The 26549-nt window shown below is 44.1% G+C and overlaps 1 protein-coding gene across 37 annotated transcripts in view; it reads left to right on the forward strand.

The window, feature by feature from the left end:
- Positions 1-25426, forward strand: part of NRXN1 (neurexin 1) — a 981700-nt gene extending 956274 nt beyond the window's left edge. For 24 of the 37 annotated variants that reach the window (XM_081903670.1, XM_081903676.1, XM_081903702.1 and 21 more), the window contains 2 exons: positions 3226-3313; positions 22119-25426. In XM_081903670.1, the coding sequence (XP_081759796.1) occupies positions 3226-3313; positions 22119-22423 (393 nt within the window). In that variant the 3' untranslated portion in view covers positions 22424-25426. The remainder of the gene's footprint in view (positions 1-3225; positions 3314-22118) is intronic. The other 13 variants (XM_081903681.1, XM_081903679.1, XM_081903703.1 and 10 more) reach the window with 1 other exon arrangement.
- Positions 25427-26549: the final 1123 nt, after the last annotated feature.

Consider the following 26549-nt stretch of genomic DNA (forward strand, 5'->3'; position numbering starts at 1 on the left):
AGAAGAGTGCAACCTTTCGTGTTTGCCATTGTCGTGTCTAGGGATAAGTCTTGAAACTCTTACATTTGAGTAATGGCCAGATTCCAAGTCTGGAGTTCTGTGTTGTCTTCCAGCCTTTATTAAGCTCAATGTTCAAGAAAGCCAGAGAGGTTTTGTCACTGAGAACTTCCTTGTTCCCTTCTCTATGTTCCACTGTTCGGCAGTGGAATGGTGGTGGACATTCTTTGGATGTTTTTAAGCAGAGGTCGGATGGCTATCTGTCATGGATGCTTTAGCTGAGATCCCTGCACTGCAGGGAGTTGGACCGGATGACTCTTGGAGTCCCTTGCGGCTCTACGATTCTATTATTCTATGTCTGTATGTTACAGATATGTGTTGTGCCTTTTTCACACATATATTACGTACCAAAAAAAAAGTCAGAATGCTTTAAATGGCCCTGTGCAAAAAGAAAGGAGACTGCAGTGAATGGAAATCAGCTTGGCACACAAGCCTTTCTTATTTAACTCTTTAAAAGAAAAATCCAAGAGGGTTTGATGCTAATGTGAAGATGGATTTGCCCAGTCACCCAAAAGGCACTCTAATCCAAGCATGTGTTGTTACGATTATTTCGCTCTGTATGTCATCTCATTACAAGCTGCTGGCAAAGACAGAGGTTCTCCTTTGCCTTTTAAATCCCCCTTTAATGAAAACTCAGAACAGCTGCCCAGCAAATTATGGGCGTTTATCATGGGTGCTACTAACAGCGACCAAAATTTTTTTTTTTTTTTTTGCCAAGCAGATTTTCCTTCCATCTTTCACCTATCAGTTTTGGGGGTTTTTTTTAAAAGGAGGGTGGAGTGGAATTGAAGCATGGGGGAATGACTGCTGTCAGCAACATTGACATTGCCGGCTGGAACATATTTTCTTCTTACTTAAAGTTGAGGAGGTGTCAGATTCATCCTCGACTTCTTTTGAATGCCATGCATGGATTAGAATCGGCAAAAAGACCAGGGAGGCAGAACATTAGGAGGAACATCCTAATGGTGAGGGCTGTGTCGGTGGCACTGTGGTCTAAACCACTGAGCCACTTGGGCTTGTTGATCAGAAGGTTGGCAGTTCGGATCCCTGTGACGGGGTGAGCTTCCATTGCTCTGTCCCAGCTCCTGCCAACCTAGCAGTTCAAAAGCACACCAGTGCAAGTAGATAAATTGGTACCGCTGTGGCGGGAAGGTAAACATAGTTTCCGTGCGCTCTGGTTCCATCATGGCATCCCGTTATGCCAGAAGTGCTTTAGACATGTTGGCCACATGACCCGGAAAACTGTCTGTGGACAAACGCTGGCTCCCTTGGCCAGAAAGGCGAGATGAGCGGTGCACCCCATAGTCACCTTTGACTGGACTTAACTGTCCAGGACGCCTTTACCTTTACCTAGTGGAGCAGCCTGCCTCAAGAGGTGGCAGGATCTTTTTTTCCCAACAACCAGGTACAAACTCTTGTTTCTTGCTTCCCTCCCCAGCCTACCTTCCCTTTATTGCCTCTCCACATAAAAATGTAAATTACAAGTTCCTAGGGCAAGGATCCAATCTCTCAGCCACCTTCTTCTTCTTTTTTGCTGGTTCCTCTGTAAAGTACCGTGTACATCGAAGATGTGATGTAAACCACTATTCTCATCAAGATAATGTGTTTCTAGAGTTGGCAGCCTGGTCTGCGGTTGCTCAGCACTGTTTCCACACACCGCCAAGCTGAGCCCCGGCTGCGAAAATGCATTAAGTCTGGATTCCCCGCTTCTGTGCGTGCGCAATTGCACCTGCTTTTCTAATTGTTTGTCTTGGCTCGGAACCGAAGTGCCCTGCTAGGTTGTGAACTCTGAAGACCCCTTTTCAATGGTAGCTTTCCGTCGCCACTTGAGAATTTGCTTTCAGGATCCAGGAGGCAGCGCTGGTGACTTGGGCAGAAGGGAGCCCAAGCAGTAGGTGGAGCCAGAGCTGATGTTGTGTCAGAGCCAAGTATTCTACTCTTGTCTCCATCTGTCTGCTGAGTTCTGCAACACAGGGCCACGCAGAGACAAAGGAGCAGGGAGCTGGGGGCCAGGGTCACCCTACCTGGTTGTGCATAAGATACTAGGCAGTTAGAAGCTGCCTGAGGTCAGTGGGGCTCCATTTGACCTAACCGATTAGCCACCACTGCCAGGGAGAGATCCTGCAGCGATGGTCATCTCTGATTCATCTCTGATGGTCGTCTCCACCCCCATCGTTCTGCCCGGACACTGAGGTCCAGCACCGAGGGCCTTCTGGCGGTTCCCTCACTGCGAGAAGACAAGTTACAGGGAACCAGGCAGAGGGCCTTCTCAGTAGTGGCACCCGCCCTGTGGAAGGCCCTCCCACCAGATGTCAAAGAGAACAACAACTACCAGACTTTTAGAAGACATCTGAAGGCAGCCCTGTTTAGGGAAGCTTTTAACGTTTGATGCATTACTGTATTTTAATATTTTGCTGAAAGCCGTCCAGAGTGGCTGGAGAAGCCCAGCCAGAAGGGCGGGGTATAAATAAATTATTATTATTATTATTATTATTATTATTATTATTATTATTATTATTATTATTCAGTGCAAGCAGGACAAAAGGGGATCAGAAAAATCCTGGTCAGTACCCCAAGTTCTTGGGAGCTTTGAGCCTTTGAGCCATTGAGCTTGTGTGTTGGCCAAGAAGAAATCAAAGCCCCCTGAGTCACTAAGGTAGGAAGGCAAGCAGTTCCTTCCCCCAGCATCTTCCAGGTTAGGGGCTGATAGAATCAGGTGAGAGAGGAAGTACAGGTGAGATGTTTTGAGAACTGAATCTTTTTCCCCAAAGGGTGGAAAGGAGGAGGAAGAAACAGGTTTGTTAAATGTAGAGGGGTGGGTTGTCCTATCATTGGGAGAGGGGTGTGGGAAGAAGAGGGATGAAGTAGTGAAATGATGCTGAGGAGGAGCACCAAAATTGGAATACAAAGGATGTTGCAGATGGAGAGGTAAGAGAGCAGGACCTGTTGTCCCACTGGACCGCTGACATAATCCTTTGTTCACTCTCCAGTAAAAAAAGAAACTGACATCACCATCTAAAAACAACAGCCAAAAGAATACAGAGTGTTGTGAATCTCCTACGGTTGTGGATGCCTGCCTGTGCCTGCCAACCTGGGCAGTTTGACAGAGGTGAGCACCTAGTTGGACCGGTTTGATTAATTGAAATGGGCTCTTTCTTTCCTTTGCAGACCACGGATGACATCCTGGTGGCCTCAGCCGAATGTCCCAGCGACGATGAGGACATTGATCCCTGTGAGCCGAGCTCAGGTGGGTTAGGTTAGTCAACTTTTTTTATTCCTTTCCTTTTTGTTTTGATTCTTTGCATGCAGCAGGGAGTAAAAGGTGCAACCTCTTTGCAGGAACGACAGAAGAGCAATCTCTCTTTCAACCTGCAGTGTTCTGATGGTGGTAGAGACAGAACTCAAGTCTCTTTCTAGCTCCAGAAGATACTGGATTTGAACCACCAGCATAGTCACATTCCTAGTTTAGAAGACAGAGGATATTTAAGGCTTCATCTCCACCTTTCCTTTTGGCACTGCACAACTGCAGTGGGCCATGCGGAGAGACCTGAACATGTCTCTGTGCCAGCACATTTTTAATGTGGGCTAGGAACTGAAGCACTCGCTAAAAAGTGCAACTTAATTGCATTTGAAAATTGATTCCAGAAAAACGCATCTTTAAGATTACATTTTATTTTTTTGCTCCAGGCACCATGTTTATTAGGGGTTCTGTGGATGAGGGACCTTCATATATAAACAGAGATTTGGTAGGCCAGGAACTTTGGGTAACTCCCAAACCACCTGCATTCAACTGAACATACAACAGCCTGACAAATTGCCAGTGAAATCTTCAAGGATGAAACAGTTAAAAGAAATATTGTGGCTGGTGTGGCTACATTCTAAAACTCTTAATAAGGAACGCATTGCTCCTTTGTAGACACTAAGAGTTGCAGATTTCTTTGTATAGATGTCTTTATCTATGTTTGTGACTGTTTCGGCCCAAATTCAACTGTCAACTCAAACTCTTGGTCATCATTCTTTTTTCCACCATCTTTGAAATGCATCTGTTCACCCAACTCATGTCAGAAGTTATTGCGTTTGTTACAGGGATGAATCAGTGAAAATTCCACACCATTCTTGTCATCAGGTTGTGATGTAAGGTAGAGCAGCAAGACTTGTAGGGCAAGAGAACTGTGACCCAACTTGAGGGATTTGGATATGATTCTCTGTGACCTTAACAGGAAAATGAGACATTTTTTAAATGTTTTCTCACAACAGTGAAGACTATAAACTTTATTGAGACTCCAGGGACCTTTGGACACTACACGTGGTAACATGTGATTTATGCTTTATACTGAGTCAGGTCATTGCTCTCACAACCCAAAATGAAGACATCAGCCAACAGATGTGGCTTGAGGGTCGTAACATTATCTGGAGAAGGGCGCTGTCTGTGGCCACTAGCCACGATGACTATACTCTGGCGGAATCTACACACACATTTTTAAAAAGCTATGAAAATGCTTTTTTTTTTTAAAAAAAATAAGTTTTGAAAAAACACATTGAATTTTGCATAACTCGCTTTCGCCACCGTACACTGTCCTACTGTACAAAGGTAGAATTTGCATTGAATGCACAGTGAACTTCACTGCTGCCTGCCTGCGCTGTGCTGGCCGGGAAGCCATGTTGTATCACCAGCTCAGATTGCCTTGATTAGCTGAGAGGCAGGTGGTTTAAAGAAGCCTGCTTCTCAGTCGATCAAGACCCCCACCTCTGGCTCGCGCAAGCTGAAGGCAGAGCAATGGCTTCTTTAAATTGCTCCGCTGCCTGCCGCTCAGTTGACCAAGCCCCCATACAGCCCCTGCTCATGGGGGCCAGAGTGGTCTGGGTACTTAGCTCAGCTCTGTGAACTGGGCAAACCCACATACCACTCAGACTTGTGTGCACAGGAACGGTTGTGGGTAGGGCTGGGCAATTTCAGACATTGCAATATTTAGCTGCAGATATATCACGATGCTGAAAAGGGGATGTCGCCCAGTCCTGTTCCCTTTGGGGACTTTAAAAAGGCAAACATCCACACATTGAATTAAGCCAGGAACAAACTATCAGGCAGAGGTTGACTTCAGTTTATTGGCCTTTGTTCAATTCATTGCTAGGTGCACTAGGTGTGTTTTGGTTAATTTTCTGACTTTGTCACAAGTCCCATCTTCCTAATCATTAATTACGGTATCAGTGGGCAGGTGTTGTCCTGACAAGAATTTAAGGCATAACCAAAGAAGGTTGTGCCTTTGTCCACATGCACTTGGGCCAGTGCACAACTCAGAGATGTGTTGCCTTAAGGCTGCATTCAGATGTGGGGTTTATTGTGGAAGCTGGTTTTAATGCTAGCGCTTCCGACCCAGGTTCTAATGTTCCAACGCAGAACACGGTGCATTACAGAATGGTGGCATTTTGGTTGGTATACCTCCACAAGCTTTAAGCTTCAAACAGTGGGAAAGAACTGCCCCAGATTTTGTCGCGTGAAATTGCAACACAGAGTTCCAGTGGTTTCCTAAGCTAATGGGTTTTTTTTTTTTTTTTCTGGAAACAAAAATGGAAATAAGCACTAAACTTCCATAAGATACCATTAGTTTTCCAAAAGTCATGGGAAAGATCACCTGAAATCCAAAAGGAAACAAGTAAGGAAACATGCTGAAGACAGAATAAAGTGGTGTCCGAATCTGTGTGCCGTTGTCTCCACAGGATTTGCTAATAGCATGGACCCCCCCCCCCACACACACCAGATTCTGCCTATGGTCAGAGGTACGAAGCACAGGGCACAAATATACACTCAGGGCCGGCCCTTTCATTAGGCAAAGTGAGACAACCGCTGCAGTCCACAGATGATTGGCAACAACAATGGCAGACTCCTGGATGTTCCTTCTAAGCCCCCTGACTAGTCCTCTCCATATTCCTACATAGCCAGTCTTGGCTGCTCTACAAGCCTTCTGCCTCAGGTGCACTGGAGCATAATATCCTTTTCGCAATCTAGAATTAGGATTCCACTCCAAGTTCAAATGGCTTCCGTATATGGAACAGGGAAGAGCGCGATCTTGTTCTCTGCCTCGGGCAACAAAATGTCTTGGGCTGGCCCTACGTCCCCTTGGTCCTACAGTAGCAAAATTGTGGGGAAGCTGTAAGCCAGACTTCACCAAACTGGTGCCCAGCAGATGTTGCTGGCTGGGGCTAATGGGAGTCACAGTTCAGCAATGGCTGGAAAACACCAGCTTGGCAAAGCCTGGCTTGAATCACATCCCCAAAGTCAATAAGGGCACAATCGGCACATACTAGTCCTGCATTGTAGCGAGGGCTCGACTAGATGGCTTTTGGGGTCCCCTCCAGCTCTTCAGTTTTGTGATCCTATACTCTGCATTTTGATGGCAGTGGCTTGTTCCCCAGCTCTTTAAGCCCACAACAGAGGTGAGGTTCATGCTGGCGATTCCCCTCTTGGTTAGGGTGAGTGCTTGTGGGATCAGTGATTTCAGTGCTGCAGCCAAAACCGACAGTCAGCTAAAAGGTGTGCCTCGACCGCTCTGAAATTGCTGATTTCTAGCTTCTCTATTGATTGTGCTGAATTATTAATCCGGGGCATAGATTTTGAAAAGTGGGGCGGCGGCAGCAGCAGCAGCAGCCGCCTTCCTTGGGAGGAAACTTCTGCTTGTCGCTGCCAGCAAGCCCTTGTCTGTCACCTCTGGATTTGCTTGCTGTGCACCTGCCTTCTGGTAAATAATGAATGGGGAGATGCGACTTGTGACAAACGCAGGAAATAAATGAAAAGCACGCTCGTGATGTGCACGAGAGCCCACCAATAAAGCAGCCAGCCTATAAAACACATCTGGAAGATAAAATGTCCCCCCCCCCCAAGTATAAAATGCAGATTGTGAAACAGGGTATGCACACTGGTAATCAAAGGTTGTCTACCAAACATGGAGAGAGGAATTTTGTGGGTGTAGTTCTGAGGATGTTTGAGGGCTTCATTCTCTGCCAATTTGTATACATTTCATGCACAGTGTACCCTATATGTGCATTTTTGCTCCATATAAATGCAACCACTTTCCCATAGCATTAATTCATTTTGGACATTTTTTTCTCCATTTTTTTCTACCCCCCCCCCCCTTTTCCCCCTTGAGAATTGCATGGAAGAATTCAGACTCTTGCAAATTCTGGGGACTAGCTGTGTTTTAGTTCCCTTATTACTGGGCCAGAAAGTGCAAATTAGAGAAGTTCATGGTAAAATGCAAAGGGAATAAATCCCCCATCACACCAGTGTTGTTGTTGTTTCTTCAAAAAATGTTTAGGGGTACTCTCATTTCCTATTCATATCAAAATACTGTACCTAAATGATGCCAAACTTAGATTCACAAAATGTTTAGGGGTATGCATACCCCTGCATCCCCCCCAGAAAAAGCATCACAAACACACACACACACAAGCATCTTGCTGCCATAAAATCACGATGCTGAAATACATTTCCTTCTGCTTTGGAAGTGAAAAGAAACAAGGAAGCCTAAGGATTCCCTTCCTGAGAGTAACAGAATATACTCACAACCAAATACAAAGAAAGAGACACACATACATTTGCAGTTCTTTAGAGGATGTAAACCAGGGCTGTGTAGAGCCCTTCATATGCCTTGTGGGTCTCATCCGAGAGGGGTCCTGTTGACCCATCCTCATACCTATGGGACTGCCTCTCCCGGTATGCCCTGCGGAGGACCTTAAGGTCCTTAAATAGCAACACCCTAGAAGTCAGATTAGCTTCAGCCAGAGCCAGGGCCTCTTCAATACTGGCTCCAGCTCTGTCTCATGAGACCAGGGCCCTCTAGGATCTGATTTCTTTCCGTAGGGCCTGTAAGACAGAGTTGTTCCGCCTGGCTTGGAATCAACTTAATCCCCTCCCCCTCTTTCCTTTTCCTTTCTCCTTCTGTGATGGAACTCCTATTTGGGGACTTCCCTGGCTTTTTTCTGGCCCATGTAGGGCCAGTCTGGATAGTTGGCCTTGGTGGAAGATTTCACCTTTTCATCCCCCAAAAGTTTTTGATTTGAGTTTCTACTGAAATGAGGCTGCATTTTAATGTTGTATTTTAATCTTGTTTTTAAGTTGTATTTTAATCAATTGTTTTTATACCTGGTGTTAGTCGCCCTGAGCCCAGTTTTGGCTGGGGAGGGCAGGGTATAAATAAAAATTTATTATTATTATTATTATTATTATTATTATTATTATTATTATTATTATTACAGACCAGTTCCCAAATAAATTAACAGAAACCAGAAGTGCCTCCCCCTCTTCCAGATTTATTTTATTCATTCATTCATTTATTAAATTTGTACACCACCCTTCATCTGAAGATCTTGACAGTTCACCACATAAAAACACAAGATCAAAACAAAACAAAACCAAAACCCCACAACCCTCCAACAGACACATTTAAAAGGATATAAGATGTTAGTCAGCAGCTCAACTGCTCAGCTGAGGTGTTGACCCTCTCCTTTCCTTCCAAAGGAGCACCCTGCTGCAGGCAGGATTGGCACGCAGAGGCACCAATCCTGCCTGGTCCATAGTGTTCCTTTGCAAGCAGCTCCTCTCAGGAAGGAGAATTGGGGGGCTGGCTTCTTCCTTCTCTTGGCAGCCAGGGCAGGTCTGGGTTCTTTTTCTTGGGGTTCTCCTGCCTGAGGCCTGCTTCTCCTTCCTGCCTGATGCCCACAAACTGATAGCCATGCACTGCTCTGGGCCATCCAACCTGAGCTGGCTGCCTGCAGCCGATTCTTCCAACACCCAAGTCCCTCCAAATATGCCAGATTTGGCTCAGGGGCTCAACTGAATCCATTGCACAAGGGCTAATGTAAACACAAAATCTTGCAATTCAGATTTTATAGCCCTAGTGGGACTTCCTTCTCCATTACTCAGGCAATGAGCAAACCATCCATTTCAGCTCAGTTTGCTGCACTGTGAGATTTATTGGGTTGGTTATTGCATTTCATCAGATTTATAGCCCACCTGTGCCAAGGGCTCAGGGTGCGTTGCATAAATATTTACAGGGCTCACAATCTAATTTAACATTAGCGGCAGGAGGGGGGGGTGTACACTGATGAGGTGACAGTTCCCTATAATTATATTAGCTCCCGTTCAGAAGATTTAGGTTTCGTAGGAGCCTGGTTGGGTTCCTGGGAGACCCTCCCTGTCTTGCTGCTGAGGGCTTAGCATGCCTTGTCAAAACCATATCATCCTATAATAAATAGCAAAGCTAGAACTCCTGTAGCTCGGTGGTTGAGCATCTGCTGTTCATGCAGAAGGTATCAGGTTCAATCTCCAGGAAGGAGATTGTCCCCTGCATGAAAACCTGGGATGCCACTGCCAGACAATGTAGACATTATGGAAACTTGGTGGACCAATGGTCTATCTCAGGCAGCTTCCTGCATTCTTATTCTCTGAGGGTTCATCCTTATATAGCCAAAACAAGTACTCCTACACATAAGACTGAGGAAGGAGGAGGCTTGGAGAAACCATAAGATTTAGACGAGGAGCTTGTAGGAGGCAACAGCAAAAGAGGTGTGGGTCACAAAACAGAATGATGAAGACCAAACCTATTCAGTGGGCATGGAACTCTGGCTGGCTGATGGAGGACAAACTGGAGAATTGGTTTGTGGAGGAAAAGATGAGAGAAAACTGTGTCTTCTTCTTCTTCTTCTTCTTCTTCTTCTTCTTCTTCTTCTTCTTCTTTGGCGATCACTCGTAGCCGAGTAAGATTGTCTTCCATAAACACGGTTTTAACAATGAGTCCGTAAGTGACTGTGGAGGCCAATTCTGGATCCACACATCCTTCCACAGTGGGGACAGCGGTTTCCAGGCAGGAGCTGATCACAGTGTGGATTTGCCAAGCGTTCCTTCCTCTTAGCACGTTTCTCCCTTGCGTCCTGAGTTTGAGTGTCTTCAAAGCCCATGACACCTTTGGTAAGGGCTGTTCTCCTATTGGAGTGCTTGCAGGACAGTATTTCCCAGTTGTCAGTGTTTATACTACATTTTTTTTAGATTTGCCTTGAGACAGAAAACTGTGTATGTATTAGGAGAAGTAGGCTAAAAAATGTGTACACATTTTGATGCATTTGTTTTTAAAAAAATAGATGCAAAGTGATTCAGAAAGGAATTTAAGATGGGGAAAATGAGAAACAGAAACCAACAGTTTCTTCTGTCCTTAAGAACCACACGTATGAACTGTCTTGTGCCATTTTTAGTGTTAGATTTAGAACGAAGAAAATAAAGTACTTATCCACACAATGCATAGTCAAAGTATGGAACCTGCTCCTCCACGAGGTTGTGATCACCACTAACTTGGATGGCTTTAATAATAATAATAATAATAATAATAATAATAATAATAATAATTATTATTATTATTATTATTATTATTATTATTATTTATTTATACCCCGGCCTTCTTCCTGGTTCAAAAACCAGGCTCAGGGTGGCTAACAAGAAATTTAAAACACTTAATTGCAAAAAGAGAATTAGACAAAATCATGGAGGAGAAGTCGTATCTATGGCTACTTGCCATGTTGGATACGCTCTGTCTCCCCGGCTGGAGGCAGTAATCCCTCCTCTGGAAACCAGAGGAGGGGAAAAGGCTCTTGTGCTCATGTCCTGTTCCCTGGTTCCCCACGAGCATCTGGCTGGGCACTGTGAAAACAGGATGCTGGACTAGATGGGCCATTGGCCTCATCCAGGGGCCTATTCTTAGGTTCTTATCTGTATTGTAAATGTAGTTGGTACCAGCTACTCCTCCGGTGTCATTTAAATTCTCATTTTAAAAAAAATAAAAAATAAACCCAAATGCTGCAGATTGCTGCAAATGACACTCGTTAATATATCACAAGGCAGAGGTGATATGAATCGTGGATGTCACATTCATAGCACTTTTCACGCTTGAAATCATTCCCTCCACTGAAATGCACGTTAAAGCTTCCTCCTAAGTTTGCATGGGGCTTAATGGTTTATCTAAGATCTGTCTGCCAATATCCCTTCCCTGGCATACTGTATCGGTGGCTTTTAAGTGCAAACGTGCTGGTGACCGACACTTCATTGGGAAAAGCAGGGCTTGGGTGCTTTGGAAAGAAAATTTGGGTTTGATGTGCAATACTTCCAAAGAGAAATAATCTCTCCCGCAAGAAGCGTCTTGCATAGGATGAGTTTCCATGACAGTATTTGATGCGGAAGAGTCAACCCAAAGAGATTCCACTGTCTGACCCCTAGATTCTTGTAGTCAAACGTTCTCATAGAAGACCTCTCATCCCACATCTCAGTGTGATAGTTTTTCCCAGTGTTCCTCTGGACCAAACTAGCATTTACATGCAAGTCCACATAACAATCAGTACTCCAACTGGGTGTTTTTTTTGGGGGGGGGCAGCTGGGAGGGAAGATGCAAGTGTGTTTGACAATGCTGTTTTCCTAGAAACAGAGGTGCTGGAACTCACCATGAACATGTCCCTGGTTCTCTTAGAATAGCAATGGCGCCATTGAGTTCCAGCATGTTCTGGCTGAAAAAAAGCCCTGGTGTTCGATTCCTTTCCCGAACCCAAAGAAAACTGATCATAATGAAAGGAAAGAGACTTAAGTTAGTCATGACTAACTCATCCTAAAATTATTGTTTAAGCCAAAATGGAGAGTGAAAGAGCCAGTATGGTGTAGTGGTTAAGAGCGGTAGACTTGTAATCTGGTGAACCGGGTTCGCGTCTCCGCTCCTCCACATGCAGCTGCTGGGTGACCTTGGGCCAGTCACACTTCTCTGAAGTCTCTCAGCCTCACTCACCTCACAAAGTGTCTGTTGTGGGGGAGGAAGGGAAAGGAGAATGTTAGCCACTTTGAGACTCCTTTGGGTAGTGATAAAGCGGGATATCAAATCCAAACTCTTTAATAGCTCAGTGGTAGAGTACACACCGCTCCTGCTATCCAATCATTTGTTATACAAAAATTCGCCTATCCAAACAAGGGAATTAGTACCCAATCCTTGCTGTACACACTGCAAATTCTGATATCCAAACAGTCCAACCTGTGTGTAGTTCTGTAAACAAACAAGCAGCCTTGAAAAAGCGTTACTTTTTGTGTTTTGCTGGTCCACAACAGACATTTTGCCAGAAACCATGTTGAGAGGAAGGAAGGGAGTGGGAGAGTTGGGACAAATAAGAGAGCTTTTTTTCTTCATCTTCCTTGTTTCACTTTTGCAAAGTTTCACAGGGGTTTCCTGGGGGTTTGGGGGTTTTTTGTCATTTTGGGGTCAAAATTCTGCAGTCGGGAACACATTTGATTTAGTATAAGGCAGCTTCCTATGTTTCTAAAATCATCATCATCATCATCATCATCTGTGTTCCTAAAATTGTAGAGAGAATTTATGAGAAATTTAATAAAAATAAAAATAATAAACTAAGGGAAATGTCAGAATGCTGTCAGCTGCTCCTGGCTGGTTGCCCAGAAAAGTATAAAGACAAGGAAAATTTCTTACCATCTTTTTTTATTTCAATCTTTACAAAGAGAGGCTATAGAACCCAGCCTCTTAGATAATGGCGTTGTCCCGAGTGAATCCCCACCCCCCGTCTCTCCCACTTCCTCATTCGTCATCATCATCACCTCCTCTACGGGTGCCACTAAGCGTCCTTTGTCTTTGAGCTCTTTGCTCTCCTATTTTTAAGGCTCTCCGGGTTCTGGGAGATGGAGGGTCTGGGATGCTTTCTAGTGACAGCGTGTCAGCCAGTTGTTGCTCTGGCTCTCCCATGATTTCCCATCTTTCCCCCTCATCTGCGTCTGAGCTGTGACCACCCTCAAACCCTTGTTGTAAATCTATACTGTCTTCTTCCTCCTCCCTGGAAGGGTCAGGATGGGGAGACAGTCTCCACCATTCCTCCTCTGCCCAGTCCCTGGCAGGAAAGGACAACTTCACATATTTTCTGCAGCAGAGCTTTCTATCATTAGGTAAAACAACATGACCACTTTAGGCAGCAGGTGTTGGCAGCATCAACACTTCTGTTGGAAGACAGGAGATGCAGCCACCTTGCAAAAACTAAGCAGGCCTTGGTCTGGCCAGTACCTGGGGGTAGGATCAGGTGATACCCATAAGCAGAGCTTCCTTGAGTTCCATGGCAGAGGGAGTAAATAGAAAACCAATATTAATCCACATAAATGTTGCTTTGAGGCAGGGTAGAGACAAGCGAGAGGTTTGTAATGACTGCAATCTGTAAAGAAGATTAAAAACAAACGCAGAACACTCAGCTCACCTTTATAAAAAAAACTGAGTAGATTTTGTTTGACGTAACATGTGCTTAGGAGCTGCAGGGCAGTGTGTGTGTACACTTAAAAGGCAGAAATCCTGCAAGCTGCACGTTTGGCAATGAAGAGGAGCATGTGGTTGGAGGAGGGAACAGAATTCAGACCTTCCATATCTCCTCCCCAAGTCCAGACTTCACCTTTCTGGACCACATGACTTCAGACAGGTGTAAGGGTTGCATTTTTAAATGTTCCCCTCCTTTAAAGGGGGAGGGAAATCCACACACATGATAAACTAGTGCCTTTTTTATTTTAAAAAATGCTTTTCTTCCTGATCTATATAGGAAAAGCTAAGCTAACCCCTGGATTGTTAAGTCCAGTCAAATGGTGAGAAGGTGGGTGACATTGCCCCTCAATAAGACCCCCAGTGGAAAACTTAACTAACATAGAATTGGGGGGGGGGGGAATGCTGCCTAATGATTTTGCTGATGATAAAGCTTCCGTCTAAAACAAAGGAGAGAAGGCAGGGGCAATAGCCGGTGGATATTGATTTAGTGATCAGGGGAACAAGGAATTGAAACCACGTCCAGATAAGCCATTCCACCGAAGAGAGGTCTTTGCTTCCTGCCTGCTCCCAGACTGAAAGCCCACCAAGTGTACACTACAAAATAATCACATTCATACATTGTTGCAGATGCAGTACTTTATTCTATTTTTTTAAAGAATCTTGTCTTGTGGATCATTTTCTAGCTTCCCCCTCTGCTTGGTTTATGCAAAATCATGAATATGAACCAAGCAAGTCTTTCTACATCTTGGTGTGATTTTGGAGGGGTTTTTTTTGTAAAGGGAGAAAAAGTCGTTTTGCTAATTTCAATTCTCGAACACGGCAGGAGTCTGCAATTCCAATATTCTTTTCACAGTCTTAATGAAGACTGGACATTGGCAATAGTCACGTGTGTGTCCCCCACCCCACCCCCTTTCGCTTGGAATTTAAAAAACCATGTTGACGGGCTGCCAAGAATTATAATAACTCTCTAACGAGCACAGGAGAACTGTAGCCAATTGTGATTGTTCCGGACAAGTTATTTCATAGCTTCAATAACAAAAGGAATATAAAAATCAATCACATCTACTGTGGTATAGGATACAATTCAGGAAGGTGTTAAGAGGAGGGGGGTATTTCTTAATGAAGGCAAGCACAATATATACCCACCTTACGGATCGTTTCAAAAGGGGCCAGTGGAAGACAGGATGACTAGTTGACTCCTGACAATGGGATGAAAAATACCATTTTATGGTCCTCTCCTTTCTCTCTGCCAAGCCATCCATGCCGCCATAAAGGCAGCTTCAATATTTTCAGCTGGTTCTCTCTGTCTTAAGAATTTCCAGCCTCTCCACTTTATGGCCTTCAATCTAGAGAACCCAAATGGTTCTCAGCACTTCATCGGCTGTTTCCTGGGCAATGAAATAGGCTCCTAGCATTGTTTGAGTTGCTTTCCAGCATGCAGGAGTACGGTAATGGAGTACAGTGTGTTTTCTGGAGTAGTAAAGAGATGTTCGCAGGCACAGTTCAATATCTGTTGGGCTGCTGTGGGGAAGCTTGGCAGGCAATAAGTATTTTGAGGGCAGGAAGTGCACTTTTCATGGCCTGTGTCTGCAGCATAAAAAAAAAACCAGTTTAAATGTCAGAAAGCTTCCCTCCTCAAGGAAACCAAGGGACTGCCGGAAACATTTTCGCAGGTATTTATTGGCATTCTTGCTAAAGCATAAATCCTAATACTCCTCAGGCAAAATGGTGAGAGAGAAACCACATGCAAAAAGAAATTCAGATCTGTAAAATGAATCTGAGCACCCTATGAGCTGTTTTAACCACAAGCTAGGTTTGCACATCCTTGACGACTTGATGGCTACAGTGTGTGTTTGTGTGTGTGTGTGTGTTTTAAGGTTGTACACAGCCTCCCCACATCCACCCTGTAGCCTCAATCTGTGGCCCCCAGATTAATTCGACCTGTGCCACCCTGTGAATCACCTGCCCCATCCCTGATCTGTTCCCAAAGCAATATAGGGCAGCTGGGTTAAGAGTTTTAAAGCATTTTTTTTTTAATCTTCTTTTGTCACGCAGTTAAAATAGAGTTTAAAAATAAACTTTATTGGTGGGTGCCCAGCACTGCAGAGCTAGTAAATATAGGAATACAGTCCTGTTTGGTGGTGCTTCAGGGGGCAGGAAGGAGGGGAGGACTGGCAGGAAAGGTTGACCGCCAACTCACCCCACAGCCACCTAGTATATCCCTCCTTTTTGCAGTTCCTTTTCCTCACTCATGCTTGCCACTCACACCTTGCCCCCTGACAGCCACAGATTGATCTGGGCATCTCAACCCAACCTGTAGTTGACTCAACCAGAGTCAACCAAAGTTCAGATTCCTCCAAATAGGTCCGATTTGGCTCGAGTTTTGGGCCTTGGCCAAATCTGGTGCACAGCCATAGTGTATATCTGAAGTGTCGATCGCGCCATCAACCTGATTTGTGTTTGCACAGAGGCTGCCTGAAGTCTCCATAAAGCACTTGTTCTTGTGGTTGTTATCCTGCAGTTGTGGTTTGCCATCGCTTTGGGTTGATCTGGTTGCCAACAGTGCTCTCGCCACTTGCCATTCCTAGAACTATCATTCAGGAATACTACCGGTGACAGCAGAGGTAGAATATAGGTTTGGCGAGGGAATGGCTTCCCTCAGAAGGTGGACTCTCTTTTCTTTGAGGTTTTTAAGCCTACATTGGATGTCCATCCATCGTGGATGTTTTAGTTGAGATTCCTACATTGCAGGGGGTTAGACTAGATGACGCTTGGGGTCCCTTCCAGCTCTCCAATTCTATGATTCTCTGATTGTGTGCCAAGGCGCCAGAGCCACAAAGTTCCCAGAAGAACAATAAAACACACTGACGCTGAATATTTTGGTTTATGGGTTCAAATAGGCCACAACTTCATTGGTTACAGATGTGAGCAGTTTGGCTTAGGCATTGGGGTGAGCCAGGCTATACATTGACTCCTGCCCATCTGCAGGGAGTCCACTGAAGGGTAAACCACTGCTAGGGGGTGCCCTATGACTTACATCAAATAGGGGCACCCCGAGGGGTTCCCATAGGAGCTGTGGCATGGCCCTAGTCCATGCCCAGGCTTCAGACAGTAGGTCACACCACAGACCGCTTTAACACAGAGACCCCTTACTGAGGAGGGGCAGGCTAAGGCAACAACAAAGTCTTACCCAATGTGCTGGCTGGCCATGGCAGGATTAAATTGCCAGTGGGATGCCCACTCTGCCAGCTAATTGGCTGGCGCGGTCCCACGGCACTGCTGGCACGTTCGGCTGTGACACAGGGGAGAGGCGGCTTGCCTCATTCCCCCTTGTCCAGGAAATCATTGAGTCCCGGCTGCCTGTCCGCAATGCTGCCCACCAGATATAAGGTGAGTGGGCTTCTATGCTCATGGCTACTGGCCATTGGTAATGTCACCCTCCTTAAGAGGTAGGCATAGAGACAGTCATGTGGCAAAAGCGGCCCCTGGAACTACTGGCAAATGCAGCTGGTACTGATATAATATCAGTGAATATAGTTTGTGAAAAGGCATTTAATGGAGCAAAACATCACAATTTTTGCCTCAGCCCCCGCACAGCTCAAATTACAAACAGCTACTCTGTGGACGCCAGGAAAACTTGCGGTTAATTAAGTGATTCTGTCTTTTTTAGACAGATGGAGTGAGATAATTGTGAGAAGATGCTTAAAATGAAATAATGTCAGCAGGTTTAATAATGGGACTGGGGTGGGGGAACTACTTGGGCTCGAAATAAGATTGTTCAGTTTCATGCCTGAGACCTCAGTAGACAAAGCAACAGGAAGGTGGAAGGTGTCATTTAGCTAGGGATGAGCTGGGCTGCTAGTTCCATTCACATTTCAGCCTGTTGCTCAGTCATAAGAACATTAAGAAGAGCCCAGCTAGAACAGACCTGTGGCCCATCTAGTCCAGTATCCTGTTCTCACAGGCCTGTGGGAAACCTTTTTATGTAAAATGCATTCTATTTACACCCTCAGAACTCAGGCTCCATATGTCTCTTTTATGTAACATACATTTTTGGTGCGTACTTTTGGCACGCTAAAATGTTATTGCAAAGCCCGAAGAGCATAATGCAACTGGGAGTTCTTTTCGTATCCACAAGCAAATTCGGGAGCATTGGATTGGGTCAGTCCACTGCGAAAAGGGGCGACTAGATCAATGCACACACCCCCAATCTCTACTTCTAGCAGACCTTAATAGCAAACTCGCTGGACAAGCATTTGCCTAGTTTGCTTGCATTCAACATGTTCCATTCTTTCTTGGGCAGAAATTAATTTCCAAAATGACATTCAGCTTGATAAGTCTCCCTCACTTTCACCCGCTACAGATATGCTCAAGACCCTTTATTCGGTTACACTGAATTGTCTCTTGTAAAACACATCGAGCTCAGACGAATTTTCACGTAACACTGTGAATACAATGGGAGGAAGAGAAGAGGGATGGTGCCTATTGTTATTTCTGAGTGCTTAGAGATGGACTCTGAGTACACACTTAGGAAGAACCTGAAACAAAGCATATGCTCCTTGGGGAGGGGGCAGGATCCACTTCTACTTCTGCAGATATAAGAAGACATCAATTTCCATTCTGATCCATGTTCATCACGTGCAATGCCGTTTCCATTCTGCTGCAGTTTGCCTCCCAACTGTTGCTTTCCTCATTGTCCACTGTGACACAGTTTAGCATTCCTGATTACATTATAATAATCATAATTGATTATTTATACCCCGCCCATCTGGCTGGGTCTCCCCAGCCACTCTGGGCACCTTCCAACAAAATATAAAAATACAGTAATCTGTCAAACATTAAAAGCTTCCCTAAACAGGGCTGCCTTCAGATGTCTTCTAAAAGTCAGATAGTAGTTTATTTCTTTGACATCTGATGGGGGGACGTTCCACAGGGCAGGTGCCACTGCCAAGAAAGCCCTCTGCCTGGTTCCCTGTAACTTGACTTCTCACAGTGAGGGAACCTCCAGAAGGCCTTCGGCGCTGGACCTCAGTGTCCGGGCAGAATGATGGGGGTGGAGATGCTCCTTCAGGTATACTGGACCAAGTCCATTTAGGGCTTTAAAGACCAGCACCAGCACTTTGAATTGTGCTTGGAAACATACTGGGAGCCAATGTAGGTCTTTCAAGACCGGTGTTATGTGGTCTTGTGGCTGCTCCCAGTCACCAGTCTAGCTGCTGCATTCTGGATTAGTTGTAGTTTCCGGGTCACCTTCAAAGGTCACCCCACATAGAGTGCATTGCAGTAGTTCAAGCAAGAGATAACCAGAGCATGCACCACTCTGGCGAGACAGTCTACTGGCAGGTAGGGTCTCAGCCTGCATACCAGATGGAGCTGGTAAACAGCTGCCCTGGACACAGAATTGACCTGCACCTCCATGGACAGCTGTGAGCCCAAAATGACTCCCAGGCTGCACACATAGTCCTTCCAGCATAGTTGCCCCATTCAGGACCAGGGAGTCCCCCACACCTGCTTGCCTCCTGTTAATTACATAATGATTATGCTATTCTACACCATTCCTTTCAATGCAGATGCTGAATTGTTGCTTCTTTCAAATAAAGTATTATCTTCCCTCACCGGCATCTCTCCCAAGCAGGCACTCAGGACCCTCAGTTTTTGTGTCTGGGAGAAGCACGGGTCTCTAAAACAAAACAAAACAAAACACAAAACAAAACAAAACACGGTTTTCTTGAATATGTGAGAGCCCTCTTCCTTCGTCTTTATGGTGCCAGCACATCTGCACCGGGAGAATGATTATAGCCAGCAAAAGAAAAGGAAACAAGAGTGTCAAAAGATAGATGAGAGGAGGAGGGAGGAGGAATGGTTTGAGAGACTATGTTCATAGTAAATGGGAGAATTACAAGGAAGGCAGTAAAACTGTGGAAATGGAGAATATAATGATCAGAAGAGTGGGTGGAAAGAGCAAAACTCCAGAACAAGAAACGCAGGTCCGGAAGTGATAAAGAGAACAATAGAATGGAAGCAAAATAATATTACTTGGGTAGATGCAGTATCAACAAGGATAAGGATCTGAATTTAAGTTGTTGTTGTTTTTTAAAAAAAGAACCAGATTCATTGGCAAATAAATTGTAAGCAGAACAGCAACCCCATGGCTTGTGGACGTGTCTCTGTGGACGTCCTCCTAGCTGAATGTTGGGCAGCTGTTTTCCCTAGCCCTCGATTCCAGACGTCCTTGGACTCCTCTTGCTAGTATTTCTAATTAATTGGTTATTCTTCCCATCAGTTTTGTTGTTGTTTCCCAGAAGGGACCAAAACAATTTGGGGTAACCCTATAGATCTCAGGCCTAAATCTGGCCAATAGTCCTTGCAGACTAGCATTTGCAGGAATTCTCTAGACATGCTGGATCAGGCCAGAGTTAGTCCAGCATCCTGTTCTCTCAGTGGCCAGCCAGATGCCCGTGGGAAGCCCAAAAGCGGGACTTGAGTGTTAACATCTGCAAAGGATGGGCAGAATTTTCACTCTTGCATAAATACCGAAAGCACCGCCTTTACGAGCTCGGCTCCTTGTTTTTACGATACGCTCCTTGCTGCTCGGTGGGCCTTTTATTTCTTTCGGTAGCTCTTCTTTCGCCCCGTAAAAACAATAGATGTTCCCATTCTCTCACATTTGAGAAAAGAAACCTGGGGTCGTAATAGGTGAGTAAAAATTCTAAGAGGCAGAATGCTTGCAAGAGGTGCCATAGTCAATATTATAGCAGGCAGCAGAGCACAAAGCAGATAGCCTAAATAATATATTGTAACTTTAAAGGCCAGGTGCAGGCTTCCACCTGAACATGCAATTGCTGAAAGTAAGTAGGTGGGGGGGGGCAGTGGCACACAGACAACCCTGCCCATAGCATCCTTGTGTGTTGATCCTCTTTCCAGTTCCTGACATTGCCTGTGCTGTATGGGGAAGGCCTGCAGGAGCCTTCCACTCACGTTGGCTTGAATGTGAGTAGACTCTTCTGCACATTGGCGGGTAAACTCCCCCATCTGATGCCCTCCAGATGTTCTGGGCTGCATCTCCATCAGCCCCAGCTAGCACAGCTGCATTGGCAGTGGCTGGTGGGAGCTGCAGTCTGAAGCATCCATTTGGGGGAACCGATACAGAGACGGGGCATGGGAATTCAACTGAAATTGGCTGAAAGCTAAAATTAAACAGTGACATTGGTCCAAGATGTGAGTTTTGGTTTGGCTAATAAAATTTCCCAGGGGTTTTTTGCACTTCTTAACGACATTTAAGCCAAATTTGGCATGTTCAGCTCACCTTAAATATCTATTCTAAGGAAAGGCAAAGGCATTCCCATAGATTTAGTGGAGGCTTAAACAAAAAACCAAACATCTAGGACAGGCATAGGCAAACTCTGCCCCTCCAGATGTTTGGGACTACAGTTCCCATCATCCCTGACCACTGGTCCTGTTAGCTAGGGATGATGGGAATTGTGGTCACAAATATTTGGAGTGCCAGAGTTTGTCTATGCCTAAACTAGGATCAACTTTGTGGGAGTAAGAACATGTAGAAAGAGCTATCTTGTAGTCTGACTCATGCTGGTAAGTCATGATGGTAGATCTGAGTATTTTAACTTTCTGTGAGTTGTTGTACCTGATAATTCCTGCTATTTTCTTTCTGACGACAAACGGGTTACTTAAAGGCATGGAACCAAAAAAGTATTTGAGCTTTTTTGTCGAAATCTAAGTATCAGGGGTTATGGTTTTGAGAACATTGGCTGCCGTCCTGTACCCACTTACCTGAGCGTAAACCGCATTGAACTCAAAGGTTCTTGCTACTGAGTAGATAGACATGTCTGAATTAAAAAGCAAATCTTCTCTGATGAAGGGCATGGGCTGAAGTTTGCTCCAGTGAATGGACACAGTGACAAAGTCAATGTGATCCCTTCAGTCTCTAGAGTTCAGGCAAACTGTAGAGCTGGAAAGGACCAGAAGGGTCAACCTTCTGCAATGCAGATGACCTCAACCCCTACTATCCTTCCAAGGAGACAACATTGCTCCACCCACCCCCCATATCTGTTAAATGTAGTTCTGGCGATACACAGCTGTAAAATTTAATTTCGCCCTAAAGACGTTAAAGCAAAGATTATGGGATAATGCACACAGTGACTTGCGATCTCGATCACACGCAGTCTGTAGTCCGCTGGCAGTAGGAGTACAATATGGGCATGTCTTTAAGTTAACATCCTACATTAAAAACCTGACAGTACCAAATTATTGAAGGCTTTTCACCAAAGCCAGACTAAACGTCTTTCCTTCTGCAGTGTTGGATGGCAGGTTGAGAGGAGTTCCCTACCCGGACAGACTTTGCTCGTGTGCTCAAGACATCGATTCCATAAAACATATTTTGTTGCACTGTGCAAAATATGAGCAAGCCAGGGCTGAACTGATATTACCCTTGCTGGTACCTTTCACGGGAAAATCAGAGGCTCACTATGTCAGGTTCCTATTGGAAGACCGGACAAACGCTAGAGCATTAGCAGTGGCAAAGTTTTTATCGGTGGTTGCAAGAACCAATGATCCCTATATTCTGAACAAAATGCTTGTTTGACCTGGAGGTAGGCTGTATGAATTGTGTATTGCTTTGTAACGATTTGTTAGGTCTCTGGACCGTAATAAAGATTGAATTTACGAGTTCCTGCTTTACCCTGTATAAATGTTTCTTTCATCATCTACCTACAGCGAGTCCCACCAAGCCTGGGCGAGGAGGATACCCGAGTACAGACGAAGTGGTCCGGGAATCCAGCAGCACTACTGGCATGGTGGTTGGGATTGTGGCGGCAGCTGCTCTGTGCATCCTTATCCTCCTCTATGCCATGTACAAGTACAGGAACCGGGATGAGGGCTCCTATCATGTCGACGAGAGTCGAAACTACATCAGTAACTCAGCACAGTCCAACGGGGCTGTGATTAAAGAGAAGCAGCCCAACAGCTCAAAGAGCTCCAACAAAAATAAGAAAAACAAGGATAAGGAGTACTACGTCTGATCCCGACAGCTGAGGAGAAAGAACAATTGTATAGGAATAGTCTTCATTTTATCTGAGACATAAAAAAAACAAAAACCGAAAACTTATTTACTTTACTTTTTATGAAGCACATACAAAGTTTAAAAAAAAGAAAAAACGGGAAAAAAGAACACAGGGAATGCAATCAGAAAGGAAAGACTTTTTAAAAAAATATAAAAAAGAACCAAGGGAAGGAAACAAAATGAAATAAGCATTTCATAACTCTCGTTTCGCTGAAACAGGAGTCAATAAATCCCCTTACATTCACAGTGTTTTCATTTACTCTGCCGTCTTTTCGTTGCTGGAATGTTTCTGAAGATGATGTTGGTACCACCACACACTCATAAGGCAAGGAGTATTACTGCAAAAACATCACCCAGCACACCACAAAATATAATGAACTGAAACAAACAAACAAACAAAAGTTGAAATCTCTCTCTCTCTCTCTCTCTCTCTCACACACACACACACACACAAAACACACAAAAAGAAGCTACCTACCAGTCTGGATTTAGCCAAAGTGCTAGCGCTTTTCTGAGGAGTAAGTTAGTCTTATTGCCTGAGAAGACTTTTACGGTTCTACACGAGCGCTCGATGAGCAAAACGAAACCTCGAAACTGAATTTTGCCACCCAGAGCAACGAAGCAACGTCTGGAGCTTTGGTTTGAAGCGAAGCGCTGGCTTTTCTGAATAAACCACATTTTAAAAAAAGAAGACGAAAACACTTTAAAGAGGGAAAAAAAGCCCCTTTCTGGTTGTGAGGAAAACAGTATAGCGGCCTTATTTTCGAAAAAAACAAACAATAAACAAACAAAAGAAGTGAAATATAAGGCTTATTTTCACACACCACTAACAAACAAACCTGAGGGCATAGATGCAATCATTGGGGGGAAATTCATGCACGCTTAATATGTTATTACATATGTTTATATTTAAAAAAACACATCTATATGTGCTTTCTGGACTGTGATAAGTGATGTTTTCTAGCCTGTTGTATAGAAAATGCAAACTATATCTGCTCTTCAACCATTTTTGGTAAACTCAATGTTCTAAGTGTTGCTAGGTATAGAACGTTTTAAGACATCTGGAGCAACCAACATTTCTGTTTACTTTTGCAGCCATGAGAAACTGCCACGATTTTTCTTACCCCTCCTGATTCTTTCTTTCTTTCTTTCTTTCTTTCTTTCTTTCTTTCTTTCTTTCTTTCTTTCTTTCTTTCTTTCTTTCTTTCTTTCTTTCTTTCTTTCTTTCTTTTGGTTTGCTTTTGGTTTTCACCTACAGTGTAGTGAATATACTACGAGGGAAAGTGTATGAATGTATATAAGAGTCAGCTAATTTTCTTCTTAACCTGTACAGTCTTTCTCTCTCTCTCTCTCTTTTTCTGTTGCAGTTCAGTTTTTCGTAGTTTGTATGAAAGAAGTGGATTTAGAAAGCAAATATATATAGATATAAACATTTTCTTCTCCAATTGCCTATCCACTCCCAGGATACATCAGCAAAACCAATCAGAAATCATGTGAATTTGCCCCGCCCCAAATTATGTGCCACACAAGTCCTGGCGATTGAAGTGACCTTTGCACTCCAGTTCACATGACATCATTGGCCAGTATGTTTGGCTGTTCCCACAGGTAGTGAAGGTTGAATTCTGCGGAATACTTGGTCCAAAACTCTTTTCCCATTATATGGCGTTTACCCAGCTTTTGGTATATAACCACTACAGTGTTGGATGGTCGGAGAATTCAGAAGTCTGCCTTTAAATTAGCTCCTCTCACTCAGACTTCCCTCAGTTATGGAAAGCAAAAATGGTTAAAAACTGCATGCAAAACAAGATTCCAAGTTGCATATTTTTTGTCAAACGAAGGAGCTGTTCTTTTATTTTACCACTTCTGTTTTGTTACCGTAAAACCTTTATCCCCATCTTTCATCTGAGCTGGATCGTAAAATGAAATTTCCTTTTCTACTAAGCTCAGCCGGTTCATTGGTTTGGTAATAAACATACTTTCAGTTTCTTTCAGTTGATATGCGTAGAAACATTTAATGCCTTTTGGTTAAAGATCTATGCCATAGATCTGCACTCCCCCACCCACCCTTGGTTTCATTTCATTAAAACGACTGCTCTGTTGGGTTCCCAACAATAAGTCATTGTGTAACATCTCACTTAGTGAGAGAGATACAAGAGGAATATATTAGTCCGAAAGACATGAGCTCAGTAGAGAATCAGCTGTATCTTGGAAGGCCTCCTGTGATGAGTACGATTGTTCGCACTTTACAGACAGGAAGAAGGAATTTAAAATTAGCTTTAACCAGCAAGGCACCTTATCTTCTTGTACGCTGCTCACTGCCACTGGGGAGAAACACTGGGAAATGGAGGAGCTTTTAGTCTTCAACACAGCAATACTGTCAGAAAATAAAAAAAAAGTCACTGTATTGCCGCTCTTAAAAGTTGCCAAATGATTTGATTCATGCTGTATATGTCAAGGACTTTTCATTTTTTGGGTGATGCTTGTGAATTTCTGAAGGCTACACATAGCATTCAGGTTAACATAAGAAAAGAATAGTTGGTCCAATCACGCCCCCTCATGTGCCACCATTGTGAATTACCTTTGCTGAGGGCAGGACAAGGAATGAGGACAGCCACGAACCGTTGGGGAAATCTGGTGTTGGTATCCAAAGTTAAACAAGCCAAAAATAAGTGAATAAATGAGTGTTGGATTTCCGTGGCAGTAAGGCCACGTGGAAGGGGATAGAGATTCTAAGCTTGGGCTTTTCCACCAGTGCTGAATGGCGAGGTGCTTTTGTGACTTCATGTATTGACTCTGTTAACTCACCTAACTTTGTCAGATTGTTGGTCCCTCACCCCCAAGCAATTAACACAGTTACTTTAAGTAATAAGTGATAGGGGATTGCTATTTCTAGCAAAGGTGATTTGAAGCTGTTTTCTGGGGAGTTACTGCTTTTCTTCCTTGTTGATTTTGTGATTTTTTTTTTAAATAACGAACAAAAGAAGTGTTTGCATTTATCAAATGTTGCAGTAGCTATATTAAAACAATTTTCTCTTTTCAAAATGCATAACAAATACATTAATCCCATCTCTATAATAATCTAATTTGTTTGACTAAGGCTGCAGTCTTATGCACACTTAACGGGGAGTGTAGTCCCATTGATATTGGTGGACCTTCTCCTGAGTAAAGATGCCTAGGATTGTGCTGTGATGAGATGGCTTCGGGTTGTTTTTTTTATTACTGTATTGTGTTGCCTTTTTTTAACAATACACTAAAATAATGTGTGAAATTATTCATTCCCAAGATATCAAAAAGAGGTCAGAAGCCCTTAACCTTATAGTGCTTTCTGTGATAGATATTTACAATTTTTTTTATTTGTTGCAAGGCCAATTTATCCATTATTGGAAATGCTAAGCAAGTGGAATTTACCGTTTTGTTAATAAAATGTTTCTTAATACAGTTGCTGGCTCATTATTTCCTCACCCCTTTCTGTGGTTTGTATACTATTGCTGCCACCATTCAGCATGTATTTGACTCTGATTAGATGCTAGGCCCCACACCATCTCCCATAGGTTCCGCCCTTCAACTTAACATGGGGAGCCAGAGCCACAACTTTATGTCATTTCTGACTGCTCAAAATGAAGCTCATGAATCAGTGTCAATTGTGGCTGGATCCCATTGTTCCTGGTAGGGCAGAAGGCAGGGAGGCCAACAGTAGGTGGCGCCAGAGCCAATGATGGGCAGAGCTGACCAGTTCTAGTTTTCTCCCCCATCCTGCTCCCTGCTGAGTTCTACAATGGCAACATCTGAGACTTAGGAGGAAAAAGCAGTGCCACCCCTTGAACAGGTTGTAAGTAAGAAAACAGGTATGGGTGGGGGCTGACTGAGGTCAGTGCTTTATTTGCCCTCCACTGCTTTGTAGGCATCCAAGTAGTGCACATAAATATCTGGATCAGTGCAACAGTCAAATCAGCAGTACTTCTAGGGTTTGTGCATGGGATATATTCCCTGTTCAATATTTTGAACTCAGTCATTGATCGGCAAACTAAGGCCAGCAGGCCAGATCAAGCCCAATTGCCTTCTGAATCCTGCCCTCGGATGGTCCA

Source organism: Podarcis melisellensis, assembly GCF_964234715.1.
Source record: "Podarcis melisellensis genome assembly, chromosome: 3".
NCBI classification, from domain to species: domain Eukaryota; kingdom Metazoa; phylum Chordata; class Lepidosauria; order Squamata; family Lacertidae; genus Podarcis; species Podarcis melisellensis.